At 42.9% G+C, this 23,529-nt stretch overlaps 1 protein-coding gene across 1 annotated transcript; it reads right to left on the reverse strand.

Moving 5' to 3' along the window:
- Positions 1-2,727: 2,727 nt before the first annotated feature.
- On the reverse strand, positions 2,728-15,377 carry lhx5 (LIM homeobox 5). The gene is made up of 5 exons (XM_084035942.1): positions 14,873-15,377; positions 12,665-12,888; positions 11,654-11,931; positions 9,003-9,168; positions 2,728-3,570 (listed from the first exon to the last, which is right to left on the reverse strand). Exons 1-5 carry the CDS (start codon positions 15,043-15,045, stop codon positions 3,227-3,229), a joined length of 1,185 nt encoding a protein of 394 aa, XP_083892068.1. The 5' UTR covers positions 15,046-15,377; the 3' UTR covers positions 2,728-3,226.
- Positions 15,378-23,529: the final 8,152 nt, after the last annotated feature.

The following is a 23,529-nucleotide window of genomic DNA, read 5'->3' on the forward strand; positions in this document are numbered from 1 at the left end:
CTCTTTTAAAGCCGATTCCACGCAGCAGCTCAGTGCGTTACACTTTACAACCGTGGATGGATTACTGAACAGAGAGGGGCCCTTTACTTACCCAAAGAGCCACGTTCCAGCCAGGAAGAGGCTCGAAATGAACTGAAAGAAACATAAAACGACACAAAAAGACTACGAATAGGCAGGACAAATACAAAAGGGATTAAAAACAGCTGCAAAGAGACTCAAACAAGAACTAGAAGAAGCTAAAAATCTATACAGTTTTGTTTCTAGGGGAAGTGGGGAGTCTGTGCCCAGGGGCCCAATGTTTTACAATCCACCCAGGAGTGGAACAGTTATTTCCACCTGTCCCTTATCAAAAGTTGTGGATGGAACAAACAGAACCTCTTCATTCTTGGTACCAATCGAGGTTCCCATGCTAGAAGGTGCAGACCACAGAGATTCGTGAATGAAACAGGACATCCCGCATGTTTTTAAAGAACTAAGCTACCATCAATAGCAACCGCAATTTGTTTTTTAATCACATTAAACAGATTTTTAAAAACGTGAGCTCAGCAAAACAAAAACGTATACTACGTTGAAGTGCAGACGTTCCTCTGTTTGGACGCCGAAGATGATGTGACGAACGAGCTAAAAGTAAAGTGAATATTGGACTCGCCAGCATGACTCGATATGCGAATGCTCTCTGTGTCTGTTTGTTAGCACTATAAACCAATAATATGTTAATGATGTGTTTTCAGCTTGTTATGCCGCCCCCAAGTGGCAAAAAAATAAACTAATGCAGATTTATAGTATTAACAGAAAAGTTGTCCCTAGAAATATAAATAAATTATCTATAATTAATATATAACGCCATAATCTAGTTACAACTCAACTCATTATTAAATATTCTTTATTCGAGAGTGACCCTTTTACCATGATTGTGGCTAAAATAATTAATTGTATCATTATTGCTAATATCAATAGGAGATTTAAACAAAACAAGATTATAATAAAGCTTTCAGTCAAACTCATCTGCAACACTGTGAATGGTGCAAACAAAAAGAAGAATTACTCTAATGGATAACTAAAAGGCAACCCGATGAACTCACAAACGGAAACCATTGAAGAGGTGTTGGATTATTTTCACAGTAGTATCATATGTAAAAAAAATGACCTTATTATCTGCAAAATAAGCTACAAGGTATAAAGTTAATACAGCTGTAAAATAAATGTGGAGGTGGAGAAAGTGTGATATTTTCTTCAAAAACGTAGCAGAGTGAAAGTATAACGTAGCACAGAACGAAAATGACCATTACCAGTTACCACCGTGGCACAGTACTTGTACTAGTAAATGTGTTTATTTACTTCCCACCACTGCAAAGTGAATGTGTGCTGATGCTTAAGAAGAAAGTCAGTGTTTCAAGTTGTAAGAGAAGGTTTTATTACCAGTGCTATTTACATAGAAATAATACAGCCTTACCCCTTCACCCCCTTTAAATGCTCACACACACACACGCACGCACACACACACGCACACACACACACACACACACGCACACGCACACACACGCACACGCACACGCACACGCACACACTCCCTTTTGTATCCAAGAATATCTCAATACATCAGAAATAAGACACATTCTCTCTCGATCTTACACGATGTCCAAAGGAAAACGCAAATCATCGCCAAACAATATTTCAAGTAACTCATTGTGGACGAACAGCAGTACAAGTGTGGGACATGTTCTGTGTAAGAAGTGTTTGTGTGTGATGAAACGGAGCTGAAAGATTAAATGGAGTTTTGGAAGGAGAACTATTTCTTGTTGTTGTTGTGTTGAATAGTTTCAGCTTACTTGCCTCATGTGTCTCCTTTCAGACGCTGTGTTAGAAGGAGAGTTGAACATATTCTTTCTTTTTTAATGTAGCTCCACAAAGGCTGACTGTTTCCAAATTGGAGCCCAGATGACAGATGGCCCTGAAACTGCAGAATTATCTATTGTTATTATTTGGAGGGGAGAAAAAAAAAGAAAACAAGAATTTGTCCTCTGCAGCACAAAGATGTTCACATCATACACTCACAGCCGGACGCTGCTGCTTTGAGATGATTTTAAAAAAATTAATAAATAAAAAAAAAGATTTATTCAGTGTGTCTTAAGGCCACTAGATGGCAATGAGTGCTTCACAGCGTACAGAGGTAATGTCACAGATGTTGTCTGCCCCCTCTTTTGTTTTGTCTCTTTAGAGGAAGGAGACCTCAGCTGTTGAAGTAGATTCTCCATTATGGGTTCAATGTTCTTTTGAAAATCATTTCCATTAAAACATGTTTTTTTAAAAGGGAAAGCAACAAAAAGGAAGGTCAGGTGAAGCAGTCTGCAGAGCAGAACTATCAGGGCCGGCTGGATGGGTGTGTGTGTGTGTGTGTGTGTGTGTGTGCGTGCGTGCGTGCTTGAGTGAGTACAAGTGTCTGTATAATTGTGTCCGTGTTTTGAATAATGGTATAGACATCCTTCTTTTGAGCTATGATCAAGAGCGCTTTTTGTGCATTAAGGGATTTAAAGCTGAGATGTGTGTGAGAGAAAGTCAATGCCGGAGATGTGTGTGTGTGTGTGTGTGTGTGTGTGTGTGTGTGTGTGTGTGTGTGTGTGTGTGTGTGTGTGTATAGTTTCTATCAAGAAGCAGCCTTTGAAGTTTAAAAGCAACGTATTGTGTCTCGATTGCCTCGATTAAAGCATGTTTTAAAACCTGGTCCTTTTAATATTGAGGGTAGAGTGGCAACTTAGAAATAACCTGAATGAAGAAAAATAAACTATATTGTATTTAATGTTTAAAAAAAAAGATATTGGTGAGAACTCAAGAGAAGGGAAAATGTCCCCTTTGGCATTTCTCTCTAATGTGTTCCTGGAGTATTAGAAGATACCTTCGTTAACATCAAGGGGAAGGCGAGAAGCATTTTTGGGTGGAATCGTAATTATTTTAGTTTAAATCATTCAAGTCCAGTAATCCAGGATGGGAAATGCTTTGGAGTGTCTACTGGGCAGCAAATAGTCCTTTTTCTTTCCAGCAGACTGTCCCATTCTTCTTCCATCAATTGTGAAAATCGGTCGGTAATTTTAAAAAGTCCATAAAAATTTCAGCTGTATTTTTCGCTCCACCATATGTGTGTGTGTGTGTGTGTGTGTGTGTGTTTTATTCATCTCCTGAATTAACAAGGCTGACGTTCAGCCCGGGAATGGTCCCTGTGGTTCGTCCTTTACCAGGCGGTGGCCTCCCCCATCTCCTGGCCTTGGTGGGACATGGGAGCACTGTAGCTGGAGTTACTAGCCAAGGAGAAAGGAGGACTGGGTCCGCCTCCGTAAGCCTCCCCCGGGACAGGCTGCAGGGAGCTCGGTAAGCCGGGCTCCGGACTGGGGGTTTCCGCGTGGGAGATCATGTCCGTGAACCTTTGGTCGTCTGAAGGATGGTGGCCTGATCCCTCCATGGCTCCGGAGCCCAGGATGTAGGGGGACTCGGCTGGAGACTGAGCCTGCGAGGATGGGGGGCCGTGGGGGAAGAAGTCGTAGTTGCTTCCTGGTCCGTAATAGTCACCTTGGTATTCTGCGGAGGGGCGGGAGAAAAACACCGGGTTAGACTTTCAATTTACATAAAAAACATTCAGCGACTACACACACCTCCAACCCCCACCTAAGTGGTGAAATTGATCATGTCCAATTTCTAACCAAGCGGTCTCCAACAGCCTCATTTGAGTGTATAAACAACTCCACACTTCTCCACCTCAGTTCTCTCGCCTTTTCACACACTGCATTCATCTCCCTCACTCACTCAGCTCGCAGCCATGTGTGCACCTCGATGGATTCCCCCGCTGAAACTTCTGGATCTGGATGAGGAACTCCAGAATGAGATTCCAGCCTCCATGCAGCCCAGCCAAGCCTGTCAACATGTCTGATGCAGCTTCCAGCAACATCCCTCTCCTCTACTACCTCACTGGGCTGTGGCTATTCCATGACCACGCTCCATTATTCCCAGCATGCAACTCACAATTATTTTCACTATCTGCTAATCCTATTGAATTCTTGATTAATTGATGAATCATTTGGTGTAATAAACATCAAACCATCACAATTTCCTAGAATCTTTACATCGCAGGTTTCTGTTTAATCAAAAAACCCTTTTTTAAAAGTATTATCAAATAGAAAACAGAAGCATATCATCACATTCGAGTAGCTAGAAACAAAATGCATAGCAGATTTTTTTTTGCTAGAAAAATAACTAAAAGCTGAAATAAATTATTTAAATATTTTCACATTAATTCTTGGGCAATGGACAAGTAATTAATTAAAATGTCTGCTCTAAAAGCCAAACCACACATTACTGTGTTTTCATCCACAATCACAGTGTTGGATCATCTATAGTTTCCCACAACAGTTCTATCTTTTCATCTTTACAGCATCATTGGACAAAGTTGCGCTCGATGAAAACACATGACGCCACAGAGATCTGTGTTTAGCAACGGCTAAATAAAAACCCACAAACCTCAACCTCATGGTGGCGCTACAGAAAAAGCCAGGAGGGCTCATCCTCTGGTGAACATGAATGTCAGCACCGAACGTAATTAATCTAATATTCTGACCAACCAGAAAATCTATTATCTATCTTCTGTACGCGTTTATGTTGAAGCTCCTTTTCTCTGGAACAGTCGAGCAAAAAAAGCTTCGTGCACAACTGATGTGTTTCTTGTTGATATATTTTCTCATGGCAATCATTTCAAAGCGCTGCAGCAGAAACTGGCATATTAATGACAGAATACAGCCCAAATTCCGTTCTTTCACAGAAAATCTCTAGCGCACACTCTGACTTTACAAATATTCACGACCTCAGCCCGAACACTGACTGACATGTTTACGCCTCTGAGAGGTTTTGGGATAAACCGACAAATGTTTGATGTCTCCAGGTATATTCATATTCCTACCCCTGCCACGGTGACATTTTCATTTATTATTTATGAATTTACAGTCTCAGAATGAATGTTGAACATTAACAAAGGGTTAAAGGCTTGCAAATGGTTTTTTTTAAACTGATTTTGTCACTTACCTATACTAATACTAGAGCGCCCTGGTTTTAAGGACAGCAGCCTCTATCATTTTCACCCCAATACAACAGAAGTGAATGGTTTTTTATCTCCGAAGCTCACATCATTGGATTTAAAAAAAACACAAATTTTCACAAAGAATGTCTCTGGATATTCAATAAGCCTCAGAGTGAACAGTTGTCATAGGTACAGGATGTTGGATGTCTGTGGATTCAGAGTAACGGAGCAGCTTTGAATGGAAATTTCAAAACTTGGACAAATAAAACCATGGCTGCAGTCCAGTAGCTGCAAAAATAAAAGACGTTCTATGTTTTCCTCGACCTTGATGTAAGGAGCTCAAGGAAAAATGTGAAGGAGAGTTCGTAAGGACTTATGAAAAGACAACGCGGTGCTTTGAGAATCCGACTGCACTTAGAAATGACGCGGTAATGCAAAGATACTCACCCACGAATTACACGTCTTCCAACATAGCGGATACATTTAGGTGCAACTCAACTCGCTCCACATGTGATTGGTTGAGGTTGAGGTGCCAGAGCTCAGAAAATCGACCTTGTTAGGAGAAAAAGTCCCCTTTTGACCACATTATCAAGCAAAACAATATCGAAAAAGATATATCAGCAAAAAAGCTCCTGGTCTGTAAAAGTTTTAATAAAGACGTCTCTATAGTGTAAAATTAAACAGCAACAGCAGAGGTTATTGATGGCTTTGAATGTTGCTGCCACAAGGGATTGTGGGATATCTCCTTTCTCCTTTCAGCTCTTCTCACTAATTTTACTCAGTAGGAACCTTGTTAAGCAAAAAAAAAAAGCCCCAAAAATATCTTTCCCCCCCTTTTTCTTTATTTGTAATTTGGAGGAGCAGACTTTATTGTTTCCAAGCGGATCCCAAATGAATCCAATTCTGAAAGCCAAACCACTTTGAGATCCGTCCATAACAAACGGACCAGCAGCTGAGCTCCTCTCACAGTCTCTCAGAGCAGAACTACATGGCCAGTATGAGTGATGTCGCCGCACACAGCTGGCTCACGCCATCCTGAGAGACTTGCACCGTTCAATTTTCATGGAAAACATTTGAGAAAAACACGTAGTGACTTTCATACCCAGAGATAGATGCCACTCGCGTACGAAGCTACAGCTAGTAAGCGATTAGCTTAGCTTAGCTTAGCACAAAGACTAACTCTCATGTGGTTAATATGTACAAAAACTGAAAGTGTAAAAATTGACAAATTATAGCTTTTCCGTGACTTCCTGTAGTCTCAGAAAAACATGGACAACGCTGTGATAGCGGCCTGTCAATCCCAAGGTAGCCACGCCCTGAAGCATACCCTGCTTTATCGTCTATTCGAGTCTAAATGGGACAAAAATGTATTAAATGAACATCATAATGTATTAAAGAAGACGTGAAACTAGAGACTGAGACCATTAACTCGTGTTTAAATGAAATGAGAAGTAGGGTCATTTTCTCAAAGTCTTCCATGCAATCGGACTTCTTTTTACAACCAGTGGAGTCGCCCCCTGATGGCCAGTAGGAAGAATGCAACTTCATGGCACTTCAGCATTAGCTTCATATTGGACGGACAAACATGAGAGTGGTATTGATCTTCTTGCATAACTCTCTGTAAGAAAGCAAACGAGCATATTGACCAAAATGTCCAAATGTCCTACAGAGTGATAACTAGAGCGTTTGAACCCAGCCTCAAAGAGACAATGACTTCTTATGCAGAGCAGACGTAGACGGGGCAACAATTTTACAGACTGCTATTCACTCAGATTATATTTCTTGAGTTGTTTATGAGACGAAATACCATCAGAGCAGCTTACAAAGGATTCATCCACTCACATGTAGTTACTTCACGCACTGTTTGCATCCATTAAGAATTACAAACCTCCACCTGCTTCTCACCGCTTCCTCGTTCTCCCTCTAAGTTTACTCCCCCGCTCCAAATTACCTCACTTACATTAAATCCATTCTGTTTCAACACCACCTTGAACTGGGATCGATGGCAGACTTCATCCCGCTGCCGCAGATGTTTTACAAGAATGTATCCCTCCACTCCCACCATATGCTCTTCACACTTCAGTCCAAACACAGGCCGAATTTGGGAACTAACAGGTCAAGAAATACGTTGCCTAACCATAACAGCTGCGTGTTGTTGTTTCTTTTTTTTGTGGAAATTATCAAGAGAAACAATAAGAGCTGACATGACTTTCACAAACAAGCTTGTAATTATATAATTATTTGAGGGCCCCTGCTACTTCGGCTGACCTTGAGAATAAACAACGGGCTCGTGTTGAGGCCTGCGTGGTGTATGTATGTGTGTGTGATGGGGGTGGGGATTGAGGAAGGGGGGGTGGGGGCGTTGGCTCTGCAAACTATAATTACAATCACGCTTGCAGACACACACACACACACACACACACACACACACACACACACACACACACACACAGGCGTTCACCTCTCTAAGCAGCGGCGGAGGAACAGAAGGAAGCAGCGAGCTCAGATAAAGGCGAGCAGACTGGCCTGTGCTGCTGCAGCACAAAAGGGTGTGAAAAGCGAGAGCGATGAGAGTGAGGGATGAGGGTTTTGTCTTCTGTTTTCCCCTCCCACTCCCCGCGCCGCAGCCTTGACGGCTCCGGTTTATTCTATCCTCAATGCCCGGACCCTTCAGGTAGGTTTGCAGGAGCTGTATAGAAACAACGAGCTCTCAGACCGTCCGTGAAAAACAAAAAACAAACTGCTGATATACATGACAGGTGCATCTGATTTATTCCTGCAGTTCAATGTGGAGCTGTTGTTGTCTTACACGCTGCTACCTGCTATTGTCTTGAAATGATTTTTCTTTTTTCTTGATCCAGATGACCAATTGAGGCTTTGATAACCTACAATCCAGATTCTTTCTTCTTCTCCCTTAAAGGAATATTGATTTGTCTTTACACCGACTGGAGATCACATTGTGTTCTAGCACACGCGATTAGAAAAGAAAACATAGCTTATCATTTCATCAGCAATCTATTTTCACACGTGGAAAACACCTTATCTCCAGCATTCAGTGGAGAGAAACTTTCATGATTTAATAGCTACAAATATTTGCCAAAAATCAAACATGCTTTTTTTTTTCAATATAACATTCCATCAGATTTTTAAAAAAAAATTCTGTGTTCCAGGTCGGTGCTACAAACAGTCAGGGAAATAACACATTCACGTCTACATGTTTGACCCCACTTAAGCCTGCCAAAAGAATTTCATAGCTTTAGTTAACCATACAGGTTAAACTGCAGCCTAAGAAATCCTCAGTCCTTGATTGGCCTTAATATCTTCTTCAGAACTCTCAACAAACTTCAGATATTTTCTATTCATTATTGCGAAGCCTTTCTTCCACTTTAACACAGGATGAAATCAGCAACTTTTCCGAAAGAGAAAGCTGCTCAAAAGGTGAGCAGAGTTTTCTTAAATAAAATGCTGTAATCTGTAAAACGCTATCAGGCTTTTCATCTTCATTAAAACACGTTTCTCCTGCAGAATCAAATCTCACAATTACCTGCTTTTTTTTAACACTGTTCTGAAAGTTTGGATAAATCAATGTAAACTGCGTCTTTCTGAGCTTACGATCCCGACTGAAGTATGTCACCCATGATGCAACGCTTTCACTACAAGTGTCTGATTGGAACACGTATTCCCCTCCAACATGCAGGCTTAATGTTTCACTCACAAACTTACTTCTCCAAGTAAAAGTCAAATACGTCCGCTGGCTGAACAGTTTCAATAAGAGGCAACCCTCGAACTGTATTTATGTAACCTTCCTGCAGCCTAAACATCAGCCTCGTTGGGTTTCACAATATTAAAGTTAGTTTTGGGATTGCCGAACCCAACGTTTCACGTTAATACGGCAGCAGATTTAAAGACACCGTGAAGTTAATAAGTATTGGTTATTTCCTACCTCCGTAGTAGCCGTAGGCCCCAGGCCCTAAAATGTCCGGATCCTCCAGTCTGCCTCCCAGGGTCCTCATCCTCCTCGGGCCCCTGAAGAAGGCGTGCCGCCGGGCCCCCAGAGCACTCAGCTGCTTCATTCGTCGCTCTTTGGATCTTCTGTTCTGGAACCAGACCTGCATCGAACCGAACGGACGAGATGGCAGTTATTAGCTGAGCTCATCATTTAAACAGGAAAAATAGATGCTTCAGTCACTCGGGCTTCTACTGCGTCATGCCGACAGTAGAAGTCATGTCACTGGAGGATTCACACGCTAATCACGATCACAGGATTCAGTCTGTGCAGTCATCGTGCACAAACACACAAAACGGAGAGGAAATGAAAACGAGTGAATATGCATCAACTTCATTTGAATCCTGATCATTTGAGGTAATTCCACTCATCGCTTTAATTTCATGCTCACTGTTACAGAGTTTGTGTTGGAAGCGTAACTCAACGGGAAGTTTATTTGTTTATTATGTTTTGATAGATTTAAGCCTTTAAAAAGGGCTCTTATTCAAAATCAGTATATAAATATTTGACTTCTGGCTTATAATCATCCAAATAATCTGACAGCTCTGGAACCATTTTCAACTGTACTTACAGTATTTACATTGGCATGAATTAAGGTTTAAATTCTCACTGATTAAACTCATTGTTTGAAAGTTAAACTAAATCCATTTAAATGCAGCTGAACTAACCAAACATGACAAGTCAGAATCAGAATTACAACAAGAAGTTTTGATCAATTAAGAGTTTGCCTGGAATTCACTCGTTCATACATAAAACAGAAACGTTACAATACATCTCTGGAAAGCATCGCAGAGCAACTCAGAAATGATGAAATATGCTCCGTTTGAAATTAAGAGTCTGGATATAATAAGACACTATTATAAACTGGAAGCAGAAATAAAAACCCGCTTTTGAGTCATAAAGACAATTTCCCAAATTGAAGCTGAATAGCAATATACAAACGCACCCCCAACACGCAACCTCAGTTAAGTTAGAATAAACAGCCGCAGCTACAAATCAGAGCATAAAAAGCCTTATCACTAACGTTAGATAAACTGTCTTTGAAGAGGAACAAAGGAGGATTTCACTACACGCCATATGGAAGAATGTCTGCATTATAAGCACATAACACATCTTGTTTCGCCTTTGCATCACTGCTGCATAATGATGTGTGCTCACCCCAGCCGGGCGACACCAGAGGCGAAATCCCACTGTGCTGCAGATTAACAAAAACACACAGACGCCGCGCACAAAAAAACACCCAAAACCACTTAGGCTCTGTTCCCTGTGCTCCGGCGGCAAAGGCGACACCTGCTTATTGAGAACAATCGTCTAACTGTAGGGTACATTTTTATGGAAATGCTGTTGCTCCCCTCGAGAGAGCGTTGCTTAGGGATTACATACACATGCAGGAGAAGCAGCGTGGCTCACAGGGCTCCCCGTGTTGAGAGCAACGGTATTTAACGCGCGCTGAACGAGGAGGAGGAAGATGACGAAACAGAGCCTCCATTTTGGCTCCAAGCAACAGACATACGGGAGGGTGTAAGAAGGGGGGCGAGGGATGGACCGCCTGATTGATTGATTTATTGACTGTTTGATTGAGCTCTGTTGATGCAGCTCTCTCTCTCTCTCTCTCACACACACACACCTGCAGCATATGATCTATATGAGGAAAGGGTCCGCTCTAATAAGCAGAGTGAACAGGCTGGAAGTGAGTAAGAGCAGAGAGGTGGGAAAGGGGAGGGTGGTATGTAAATCTGTGAAATCAGCGATAATTACAGTGAGTGCACAAAAAGCCACATCACAGTTGGCAGAGATGCTGCTAATCATCCTGACACAGTCTGCACCCAGACACTGCATGTGTGTGTGTGTGTGTGTGTGTGTGTGTGTGTTCATGGGTGTAAGGACAGACAGAGAAAGGAGGTCCAACATGCTCACGTTTTAGTGCAAAACATACGTGGAGTTCCCGTTGCCTTTGGCTAAAAACAAACACCGACGTGTCCTCATTTTGACGCTGTGCACCACGTTTGATTCCTGAAATATACAGTCGTCTGCTTAATATAAATGTTATCCTTTTTTTAATTTATAATACTCAGGCATTGCTTACATTGGATTACTAGATCTTAATTTCAGAGCATAAACGAATGCCTGCAGGTGTAGCAGCGTGGAAATGGGATGCAAGTGAGAATTATGGGAATAAAAATGGGGGGGGAAAAAGTAGTGAGCAGCATTCAATTTCAAAACAATATTTGAAATTATATATACAATTTTTTAAGTAATGCATTAAATTAAAGCATAAAAAATGCAATAAAATGAAAATTGTGTGTTTTAAATATTAAACAAACTGCTGCAATATGGGTTTCCATTGTTGTGTGGGAATATAAGTGTAATTTAACGCAAAACACTGTTTTACCATAAAAATATATATTGCTAAGAAAACTGATATTCATCTTTGTCACGTGTACAATATTTGTTTGTATCATATTGAGAAAATCCCATCATAAACGGCAGTGACTTAGAGTCCGTCTCTGATTCGCTTCGTCTCCGCAGACGCTCCCCTCGGCCCCGCACACAAAGCCCGCTCCGGCATCACAAACGGCTGGTCTTACCTGGATGACCCGCATGTTTAGTCCCGTTTCCTGGGCCAGCTGTTCCCGGATATGCCGGGTGGGTTTCGGCGTGGCGACAAACGCGGCCTTTAACGTTTCCAGCTGCTTGGCCTTGATGGTGGTCCGGGGCCCGCGCCTTTTGGTCCCCGAGTTCTGCTCCTCATTTTCAATATTGTTCGTTTCCTTATCTGAGGACGTTGAATTGTCCGTCTCTTTTATGTCGTCCTGTATTGGGTCCTGCAGATCCGGCGATAAACTCCTATCTGTACACGACGACACTGAGGGGGGGGGGGGGGGGGGGGGGCACAAACAAGAGGAAGGTCACGATCCGAAATGTCAGGGAGGAGGAAGAGGAAGAGGAAGAGGAGGGTGTGCTTTAATTGAGCCCGGAGATGCGCAGCGGCAAAACTGGAAAATATGCATCTAAAAAAATCCTAATATTCGCGCGCAAAATTTTAATTAAAAAAAAATATTCTAACTCATTTATTTTTCCTCTTTTAAAAATTGAAATTAATTCATCAAATAAAATAAAAAATAGTTAAATATGCTATTTGCCGTTTTTGTAGCTGTTTTTTTTTTAAGGCGCTAATTAATAAAACGTCTCATTAGAAAGGCAGAAAATAAATGACAGGCTTGTCATTGAACGCATCTGTTTAGCTTCCGTCTGTAAGGAGGAGGCAGCGTGTCAGTGTCAGCACGCGGGCTCCGTTGTGGGCTTGGCTGTCCTCGTGAGCTCTCTACGAGGATGAATAGAGGAGCAGCACGCGCGCTCATCCCCAGCGGATCCTCGCCTACAATAATAGAAAGCCATTGTCTCGTGGAGGTAAATATTGAACCCGTTCATCTGACACGGTTGTTGTGAGACGCTCTCCGCGGACCGCTGGAACTGTTCCCACAAAACCAGAATCTGACGGGACATTTGAAGCCCGCACCCTCCTCTTCCTCTTCCTCTTCAGCTATGCGTTCATTATATTTACACACACACACACACATATATATATCACGGCTTACCTGAGTTCAAGTTGACTTCCTTAATGGCCCCGGAGCTCGAGTAATCTTCTTTGCACACGAACTTGTTTTCGTCTATGACGTAGAGCTCCTCTCCCGTGGACAGCTGCTTGTTGCACACCATGCAGGTGAAGCAGTTCAGGTGAAACACCTTGCTGCGCGCTTTGCGCACCAGGTCGTTTGGCGAGATTCCCTGCAGACAGCCCGCGCATTTAGTGCCAAACCGCCTGCGCGAGAACGAAAACATTCACGTCAAGTTTATAATTAAAAACATCCGAACGAGGCCCAACACACAAAGACAACATGCAGCGCACAACATTATTATTATTATTATTATCCGATTTGTTATTTATTTATCGGCATTTAATGTCTTTAAATGCGCATATTAGTGATAATAAAACGTGCTTTCATAATAGTTTGAAAGGAATAAATAATTAGAGGACTACTTTAGTATAAATGGATCAATATTAACAGAAGGAAATTATTATGACGCTACAAATATTCTTACATGCAAGCCAATAATATACCAACAAATACCAGCACACAATAATAATGGAATGCTTCTTATTTGTCATCGCAGTAAAAGCCTATTTAATCACATATAAGCAGTATGTATTGTGTTATTATTAAACATTCACCATAAAGAAAACAATAAACAAAAGCATCTCCATTTGCCTCTATGTAACTGACTGGGAGAAATAAAAGTTCACGTTCAAACGTTATCAAAAAAATAATAATAATAAAATCTGACGTTGCTTCTTCATAAAAAATGAAAAAAAAAGGATCCACAAAAACCCCTCGCGCTGATTATTTTTGATTGAGGTGCTCTGACAATAACCCCACGCAAAACGTATTAGTGACAATCAACACTTTGTAGCCGCGCGGATATATTATAGGATTAACCAGAGTGGGAGCATTTTAGCGTGAAAATCTTCTCTTAATCCATATTCACCCGCTTAAATACCGAGTGGGAAGAAGACTCATCAATTTGATACACAAATACCCCCCCCCCCCCCCCACCACAAAAAAAAAATCATCATCAGAAGAAGAGGTGACTGTTGTCGTTTCATGGATGGAGAGAGGTGGAAGAAAACACACCTGAGTGTTATTTTGGGGAGCGTGCAAATGACTAATAAGGAGTTTGCTGCTGACCTGCTCTACCTGGTTCCAGTCGGCCTATAGGGAGGAGGAGGAGGGGGGAGGAGGGGGAGTCATAAGCCTCCGGGTGAAAGCAAGCACTCCTTTTGTGGAGCATTGTTTTAACACTAATGTAGGCTTGTCTCTCCATTTGCAAAAGGTATCGCTCTACTGTCCCTCCATTCACATGCACGGACGACCCCCCCCCCCCCCCCCCCCCCAGAGAAAAGGGCACAACTCTACTTACACAACAAATGGACATATTAGGGTGATTACTGTTTCGCCTGGCTAATGGCTGGCCATTTAAATCCACCGCTTGATGGGACCTGCGGTCGCCAATACGACGGCCAAGGCCGCGCGAGGCCAATAATAGCCGTCCGGACAAAAAGCCTAATGCGTCTTACATGTCATTAGACAATTTGGGAGAAAATAACTGACACGTATAAATGAAAATGACGTAGGAGAGTGCGACGGAACAAACAAGGGCTTCACTTATCACTCAATTACCTGCGACACTTTTTGGGGAATTGTGAACCTGTTAATAGCCTAATGTGTTTGGAAAAAGTACCTCAGGATGAGGACAATATAGATGCAACAAAATAAATTAAATACATTAATAATACAGGTGCGTGGCTGCAGAGTGAAATTATATTTTTGTTGTTTTATTATAGAGGCCCTTTAGTTAAAAAAATAAAAATAAAAGGCCACATCTTGTGCCTTCAATTTTAGACGAATTGAAATCCTACATAAAAAAAATAAAAAAATAAAAATAAATTAGATATCAGTTACACTTTTTTCATTTATTCATGAAAATTGATTTATCCACGTGCCAGATAATGCATGGTTTTAACCTGTGAGTTGAGATTGTCCCCCCTGTGCTCAATGTAAATCGACTTTGTGGGCCACGTTATTATTATTATTATTATTATTATCATCGCAGGTATTTTATTTCTATTTATGTCTCTCTCTCTTTTTTTAAATCCCTGCTGCATCCATGGAAATGTTGACCTGGTCTTAAAGCGCGTATTGTCGTGAAGACTGGAATCAGAGCCGGTCTGAAAGACTCTCCGTTACCTGAAAAAGTCCATTTTGCAATAGAGCTTCCCGTCCCTGGAGAAGCACTTCTCGGTGAGGTTGCAGTTGCACTCGCAGCACCGGACGCACTTGGCGTGCCACGCTCGGTCCAGCACGTTGAGGAGGAACCGGTCCAGGATGGGCCGTTCGCACCCGGCACAGTGGACCATCATGTCTCCGGCCTGCAGGACGCAGAGTGCCGACCTTCCCACACGGACTGCGCTGCTCGGACTGGGGCAACCCGGGTCTACGCGGAACAACGTCTTGGCTCCGGGAGGTGTGCTGTCAGGCGAAAAGTGGAGGAGCCTCCCCTGTTGATGGGCGGCGGAGCGACGATCCCCGGGAACGGTTGTAGTCCTGCTCCCGTTTGGTTGCTTGTCACAATCCACAATCCAGAGAGGAGGAGAGCTTTCAGCCGCGCCAGCTGACGAACAAACCGCGCATGTTTCTCTCGCTAAAACACCATCATTCAAAGCCTGTTTATTTCTAATATGTTATCCCTCGCTCGTGCTTTGTTTTGGGTCCAGTCATTTTCTTCGGGCTCACCTCGCGCCGCCACTTTCGCATCCCTGTGCCTGGGTTATCACGAGGTTTTGCCAGCGGGACGCGCGTCCTGCGCTCACATTGGATGACGCCCTTGTTAATTCCCGTGCCGGCGGAGCCAATCAGATCGCAGTTGTTATGGTTACACGTCCATAGCTGTAGCCTCCGAGCGAACCTGAATCACAGCCAGGGCCGCGGATGCAGGGGAGTGGGGGTGCGTGGGGGGTTCTAGTGGCGCGTTCAGAGGCCAGCTTGCATGCGGAAGGTTTCCATGGAGGGTCACGGAGACTCTATGAGGTGTGGGGGGGGACGAGCATCACATAGTGTCGCCCAAGAACCGTTTCTGATCGGACCTTAGCCCACAAAACACGATGGTTAGGAAATACCTGTAGGACAGGCGCGGGAGGACGGCGCTGGCATGAATGTGAATGGAGGTGCAGGGAGTGGGAGTAGTCGAACAAGGGCTAATGCTACACAGCCTTATAATGGCCTTGTGACAAAACGCTCCTGCATTACACTGTGGCGGGCCGAGGAGGGGAGGGGAGGGGGGGCCGCGGGGCCTTTTCTCATGCAGAAAGCTATTTACAGGGAAATGCGATGGATTAGCTGGAGCTCATCAATAGGGAGAGCCTGGTCACCCGGCAGCTTTAACGGAGAGGCCAGCAATCGAAAGGAATTTCAATATTTACCAACAGCCCCGTTTTGTTAGCTTGCAGTTAAGCAAACATGCAATACGCTAATTCATGTTAGTGGATGGCCGAGGAGCGTTTGTCTTAATGATGATTCATTTCAATGACATTAGGTGTGAATTTTGACTCATTTCTCGTGATTATAGATCATCCAAGACAACATTTAGAGAGGAGCAGATAAACAACAGAGCAGAATATTAACACTAAAACAAAATCAATTAATATATCAATCTATCTATCTAGACAAAAGGAAAATGAAAACCCTTTTTTGCATTACATTAATCTGCTTTATGTAAATTATTTTTAAAGGAGCAATTTTCTTCCTCACAAAGTGCCACAGAAGCCAGGTATCAAGCCATCAACTTAACACAATAATAATAAAAATGGTCAACAGCACCTGAGCTTCATGCAATTCTCTTTTCTTTCTATCTGTCAAATTAATTCCCTGGTTGTAATATCTCCTTTTTTTGGCATCCTTAAATGTTCTGACTTTTTGTATTATTAGTGTCTTCCTATCAAGATACCCAGTGTGGATTTATCCTCCAGGTAGCAGTGGTTTAACCTGGGTCCTTCAGGCCTTTGCAGAGACGAGGCTGAATGAGTTTCCCCAATTATCCGAGCTCCTAAAGCAGCACCCATTAGCCTGTAAAACAAGGCAGACAAAAAAAGAAGATAAAGCAGGGGGATTCGGGAGGAAACGGTGGGAAAAAGAGCACGTGAAGCAATCATCTCTTGTTTGAATGAAGCCACATCACATTGTGCAAAAGAACAAAAAAAAGGAGCTGTTTGCTTTGCTTGACTGTGTACACCGTACGTCCCCAAACACTCACCTGTGGAGGAAGAGTGAGGGAGCTGTCCGTGGTGCTGAAAGGCAAGAAGCACCAAAGACAGCGACATGCCATAATGTTATGTTGTATTTCAATGGGAAATCCTACATAATATGATCACATGTTGCCTGTGAGCTGCTGTAGTTGATTCTAACATGCTGGTCGATTCAACACTGACTAAACTATGACCGTGCCCCTGACACAACGCCCTCCTATAGGAGCAAAATCAATTCTTAAAAATTCCTTCCTCCTTTTCCTTCAAGGACGTTCTTTCTTCATCTTGATGTCCCTTTGATGCTACTCAACAAGGAGGTTTACTAGGTTTTATGGGTTTTATTTGAGTCTGCACAGATTTGTAAATAACAATCTTGAATACTCCAGAAGTTTTTCTGGTGGCATGGCACATCACGGTATGAGCTGATTTTATGTTATAATATATGAAGGCGCGGATTATGATTGGATGTTAAAATAGCGTAGATGACACGGGATTCTTCACAGTGTTCTTCGGATAACATTTAGGACGTATTCATTCAATTCCCGTGAATTAAAGTGGAGCTGAAACTGCGTTCCAAGAGGACTGGTTTCCGGACTGTGACGGATGGACGGATGTCATGACATTATTGGTTGGTACTAGCTGATGTGACAACCTATCATATTTTGTTTTGCAAGAAGAAAATATTTTATTTTTATATAAAATACAACAAAACAAAGATCCTTTGTGAAATAGGTGCACAAAATGACCTGGGTTGACATTTTTCATTTCAGCTCGACTTTAATGGTAAACTTATATCTTACACTTTTTTTTTTTTGCAACCTAAGAGCCATTCCATTTAAATCTACAGTTAAAACATTCTCAATAATAATAATAATAAAAGCCTTTATATTTTATAACATCTCAAAGTAAAGCCCCTGGACCTCGTTTTAAGATTCAACACAATCAGAGCTTGGTGGTAAAATCCTGTCTCTTTTGCCTCCTCAAAAAAAAACATTTCAGAGAAGCCTTCACATAGGTTGGAAGCGCTGAAGGGCAGATTGCTGTTATTCAGCACATTAAATAAATGTGTGTAAAAGTTATGGAAGAGGAGTCATAAAGGACTCCAAATTGTACAAAAATCATTTTTATAGACCATTTAATAAACTGCTTAAAACACCTTATATTTATTTATCAGTTCTGGAGGATATAATCTTTGTTGGTACTCCAAGAGCATACAGAGCAACACACAAGATATTTTTCAAGGACCAACATCTGAGCATCAGTCTCCTTTCTTTGCCAAGAGGCCTTCATGAAATGCCTCTGCAGCTGCACTTCTCTCTCTCTCTCTCTCTCTCTCTCTCTCTGTCTCTCTCTCTCTCCCTCTCTCTGTCTGTCTGTCTCTCTGTCTCTCTCAGCAATTTAAACACAACGAGCAATGTCCACAAACCCTGAACCCTCGGTGTCCCTTCAGTACAGCTCCTACAGAATCTGTGCACTCAGCAGAGACAACAGAAATAAAAGGTTAATATTTGCAATAATTGAATTTCAGAAAATATGTTTAAAAAACAAGCAAAAAGAACCTCCTTCCCAGTGCAGTAGCTTTCTTATTTGTGGTTGCTTCTGTGCACTGAATGCTGAAATGAAAGAAAAAAAGAAGTATATATATATATATATATATATATATATATACACACACACACAATAAGGGTATAAATAAAAGGTGCATATTATGTGAGACGTGGAGAAGAGAAATCTCCCCCCAGCTCCCTCCTTCACAGCTCCACTCCCCTCCACTCGGCACCTTGACAGCCCGGACACCTGAGCAGACCAGTTCCTAAACCTCTCCTCCTCCCTGTTCCTGCAGCCGCCATCCCGTGTGTGTGCGGTGTCACCCCAACCCCAAAGACGTGCACGCACACGTACGCGCTCACACACATGTATGCTCAAGACCACCTCCAGGGCCCTTCTTTGGCAGGGCCAGTCCCAAAGGAGAGGTTAGTATGATGGATGTCTGACTGGTAGCCCTCCCTTAGGGCCTCCCTCTCCGTCACCTCTCTGCGCTCTGAATTAAAAGGCCGTTTGTCTCCTCTGAGTCCTCAGCTGTAGAGCGCCGGCCTGCAATTTCACAGCACTCAGAGAGAGAGGGAGACCATTACAGAGGAGGTTGTCAGGGGAGCCATCAGAGCCCGGACACGCCTGAGGGACTCTCTCTTTCCCCTCCATCTTCCCCTGCTCCCGTCTCCCTCTTGCTCAGCCCACCAACACCTCTGTCCCACTGGAGGCAGCCAACCCTGCGCTCACAAATATATAAATATTCAAGGCCTCCGTTACATTCGAGCATGTATGCAGCTATATGCATATAAGCGTGCGCACAAATCACGCACATGTCAGTTTAAATCCATCTCCCTCTGTTGGCGCTTAAATAAATTAACACGTCTAATTATATAAAGGTAGCTGTATTACAGAGCTTTGTTAAGAAGAGATAACACATTCTGAAAACTTAAATTTGTAAGGAACAAAACATACTCAATTAGATTCACTGCTAAAACCTTATGGTGGCTAATGTTAGCAAACTTTAGGTACAACTGTATAATCAATTTGTCCTAATGTTACAATCAGGTGGAAACCTCTGATTCTGAAGTGGAGTCAACGCTGAACTGCCTGAAACAAGCATTCTTTCTACTGGCCATCAGGGGGCGACTCTTCTGGTTGCAGAAAGACGTCTGATTGTATAGAAGTCTATGAGAACATGACCATACTTCTCTCTTGATGTATTACCTCAGTAGACATTGTAAACATGAGTTTATGGTCCCAATCTCTAGTTTCAAGTCTTCTTCACTTCAGCATTATTTTCATTGAGTAAATTAAGGTCCCATGTAGAGTCAAACAGACCATAAAGCAGGGTAGGCTTTAAGGCTCTAGAGTCTGACGTATCAACCAACAGAGAAGCTCAAATTAAAAGCCTACTTTCTCATCTCCCCACACCTGGCCAGGTTTCGATTAAAGGGGCTGTGCCATCGAGTCGCCGCAACAATCTGACAGAAACTTTGTTTGAAGCATGCTGACCGCAAATCTTTAAAAACAGGTCATATATATATATTTGTTTTTAAAAGGTTAGTAATTTCCTAAAACAGCTTGGTCAATGTAGTTTTTACCAAATGTTACTCAAACTGCTCTAGTAAGTATGTGGTGTTGGTGTTGTGGGTTTGGGTCAAAATAAACTGTGTGTTCAAGGTTATTAAGGGTCTATGGTAAAACACTTGTGTTTTAATGGAGGAAAAAGACAAATCTGACTGATACACACAAAGGCTTTGATGCACATTCATTGTTCTTTTCCCCCCTGGATTTCCTGACATTAAGAAAAATATTCAATACAGCCACGTGTCCTTTAAAACAACTAGGCTAATGGTATAAATAGTTCAAAAAGGCTATGTTGTTTAGAATGAATACACCTGCATATAAAGAAGTCTTCTCTCTTCATGTGCTACTTTACATGATTTGCCACAGTATTATTTCTGTAACCATGAACATATTAGTATTTTTTCTTCTTTCTTTTCACTTTCAGCTTTTCTATTTGTAAATTAGTCTTGAATTAAAAACCAGACAGAGCCTACTTTTATATGAAGCGCTTTTGCTCACCAGGAATCTGCAGTGAAATTAATGAATGTGTTCTGAATAGAAGAACGGGCAGAATGGGAGGCTACAAGAGAAAAAAACATGGCAGGAATATCAAATATAACCCTCTTAAATACCCAGAATAAAGGACTAATCCAAACAACCAGATTCCCCTTTAACCCAACGAGCGCTAAACCGTACATTATTCTTCGCACAAACAAACGCACGCGGACAAGTATGCACACGCACACACTCTCGATGCTGTGTCTTACATCGCGGCTGTGAATAGATGATTGGAGCGCTGTTCCAGGTGAGCAGGAGTCAGCGTCCATGACTGTTCATCAGGTTAGATTTCCTTCCTGCAGTCAACCGCTGGGTAAAGTGGTTTGACTTTATGTGGCGCCGTAAAAGGACAGGTGGACGGGAACTGGTTAGTTGTGGAGAGTAAAAGCATGACTGCATGGCTTACACTGTTTGTAGTTCAGCCCCTGTCATTGAGATATAATGAGGGAGATCACCTTTCACTGTGGGCCATCCTAATGAGGTAATGAATGGGGGGGTGTGCGTTGCACCTTTGCCCTCACCTACTCTATTAATCAGAGTAGGGTCACACACGGCCGCCAGGACCCAGCCTCCCCCATCTGGCATCACTAATGGACCAAGCGATGGATTGAAGGTGCTTTCAGTTAAAGAGCTCTGGTTAGTAACCAGGAGAGGAGAGAGGGCTGGCATCACTTCCTGGGAAGAAAGACGAGAGGAAATACAGGGGTGGAGGCAGCTGACTGGGAGAACGGCTTACACCTCCGAGGTAGGAGCAGTGAGAAGTGTGTGTGTGTGTGTGGCGTCGACCTCTGACCTCATCTCAGCCACCTTGAGGAAGGATCAGGAGGGTCAGTCCACTATCTGGACCACCCATGGCAGCATCAGCAGCTGACTAACGTGTAGCCTACTGTATGAACCTTGCTGACTTGGATACATTTGTCATGAAAAAACCCACAAATGATAAAAAAAGTCAGCACGTCAGTGTTCTAGTACTCCACTTTTTCAAGGTCTTACCGAATCTTACCTGAAATCAATCTAACAGCTATACATTATGAACTAATCTATCAGAAAACAAACACAATTCAGATATTGTTCCCTTTAACTATAACATGTTGTGGCTTTGAAATACAAAATATTTAATTGAGAAATAATTTGGTTACTTTTCCATTACTGTGTAGATTTAAATTATTTTGGCCATGTGTTTATGCACTGCTTTAAGGCCCGCTGGGCTAGAAGCCAGCTGGATTACGGGGACAAAATGGTGATTACATAACTCCTGCTACAAGATGTAAACAAACATTACAGAAATTACTTTATGATCCTGATCAAATGATCAGATGCATATGTGTTGTCGCAGACGCTGGTCAGCTGTGTGCAGGGGAAGAGGGTGAAGTTAACTGGACTCGGCAGCGCGACAGAGCGGGGAAGGCTGGGTAGAATAAAAGGGATGGAAGGGAGGGAGAGCAGGGGGGGAGGTGGGTAATCTCAGCTATGTATGTGCTCTCAGCATCCCGTCCTCCCCTGGCTAACCGCACCGGCGGCCACTTGAATTAGCAGCAGAGGATTATGGGCAGAGAGCCTCATTAATCTGGGCAACAAACAGTGGCCAGTGTGAATATTTGCACCCAGAAATTGAAAAGATTAAGTCCTATTTGACAATGACTGGCAGGCTCTGCGCTGCAAGGGGCTACTGTTAAATATTCATATCCTGGACGTCTGTCTGTCCGTCTGTCTGTCTGGTGTGTGTGTGTGGATGCCTTATGGAAGTAATAAAAACAATAATTCCAGTTCTGGGATTTTGGTAGCCCATTATAGAAGAAGCATCTATGATTGTGGATGTGGCTGCACACATTAATGACCAGAACAGGAGTGTGCGGTGACATCTCATTGCTCCGCCTGCTTCGTCAGCCTGGCAGGAGATTCCCCCCTGAAAACGCTCCACAAATACACCTGCTTTTCATTTCCTACAAGGCGGAGGAGGCTCGCCAGACCTGACAAAGCTATTTACCCACCTCCAGCCCAGCCTGTGCAGACGCTATCGCTAATGTTTTCCCTTCTGCAGGAGATCAATATGTTTGGAAGCAGACAAACAACCCTGCTCTGCCAGGCAGGCTCTTCCCGTTTAGCAGGCCACCACTGGGGGCCCCGACAGCAGATGTACACAACCGAATCAACAAGCGGCGCTCCTCCAGAGTCAACACTGGACACAATCAAGCACGTGGCATATACAGTGCTAAGAATTGACACCGCGGCCCATATGTGCCACACCAAGGATCAACACTCTCGCCTCGCTCGTGTGCCAAGTTACGGCTGCTTCCAGAGCACAAACCACAGAAGGAATATTGATTTAGGCAGAATTATTGCTGAGATCTAAAAAGCTGCTGGAGTAAACACAGCGTTTGTCGAGGTGGGGCAGCTGGAGAGCTGCACAGCGTGGCGTCCTGCAGATGCTTGAGACGAGTGAAGAGGAATGATTCAGAACGAGTCCGGAGCAGCAGACGACTTTCCGCCAGATAAAACAGTCATATAAGCTTAAGTAAACAACAGCAACCAAACCAGACAATACAAACATGAGAGCCAGACTAAACCAACATCCAGGTCCCCTCATCTTCTCCTCTGGATAAGCCTTCATGCTCTCTATGGCCTCCTCTTGGTTCCTCTCATCTCACTTCCTCTCCTCTTTCCTTTCCTATCTTCTTTCGTTTTACTCTCATCTCTTTACTCGCCTCTCTCCTTGATTCTTCGCCTCTCTCCTCCTTTCGTCACCTCAACTCCTATCCTTTTTTCCTTTCCTCCCTTTCTCTTTCCACTCCTCTTTTGTACCCTCTCCTCATTTCTTTGCCTTTCTTCTCATTTTCTCTCCTTTTGTTTCCTTTCTTCTCCACTCTGTGTTTAATCTCCTCTTTCCTCTCCTTTCGTTTCTACTCCTCTTCATTCCTCTACTTTCTCTTTACTCTTTTCCTCACC

This window comes from Eutrigla gurnardus (genome assembly GCF_963514095.1).
Source record: "Eutrigla gurnardus genome assembly, chromosome: 19".
Lineage (NCBI taxonomy): Eukaryota > Metazoa > Chordata > Actinopteri > Perciformes > Triglidae > Eutrigla > Eutrigla gurnardus.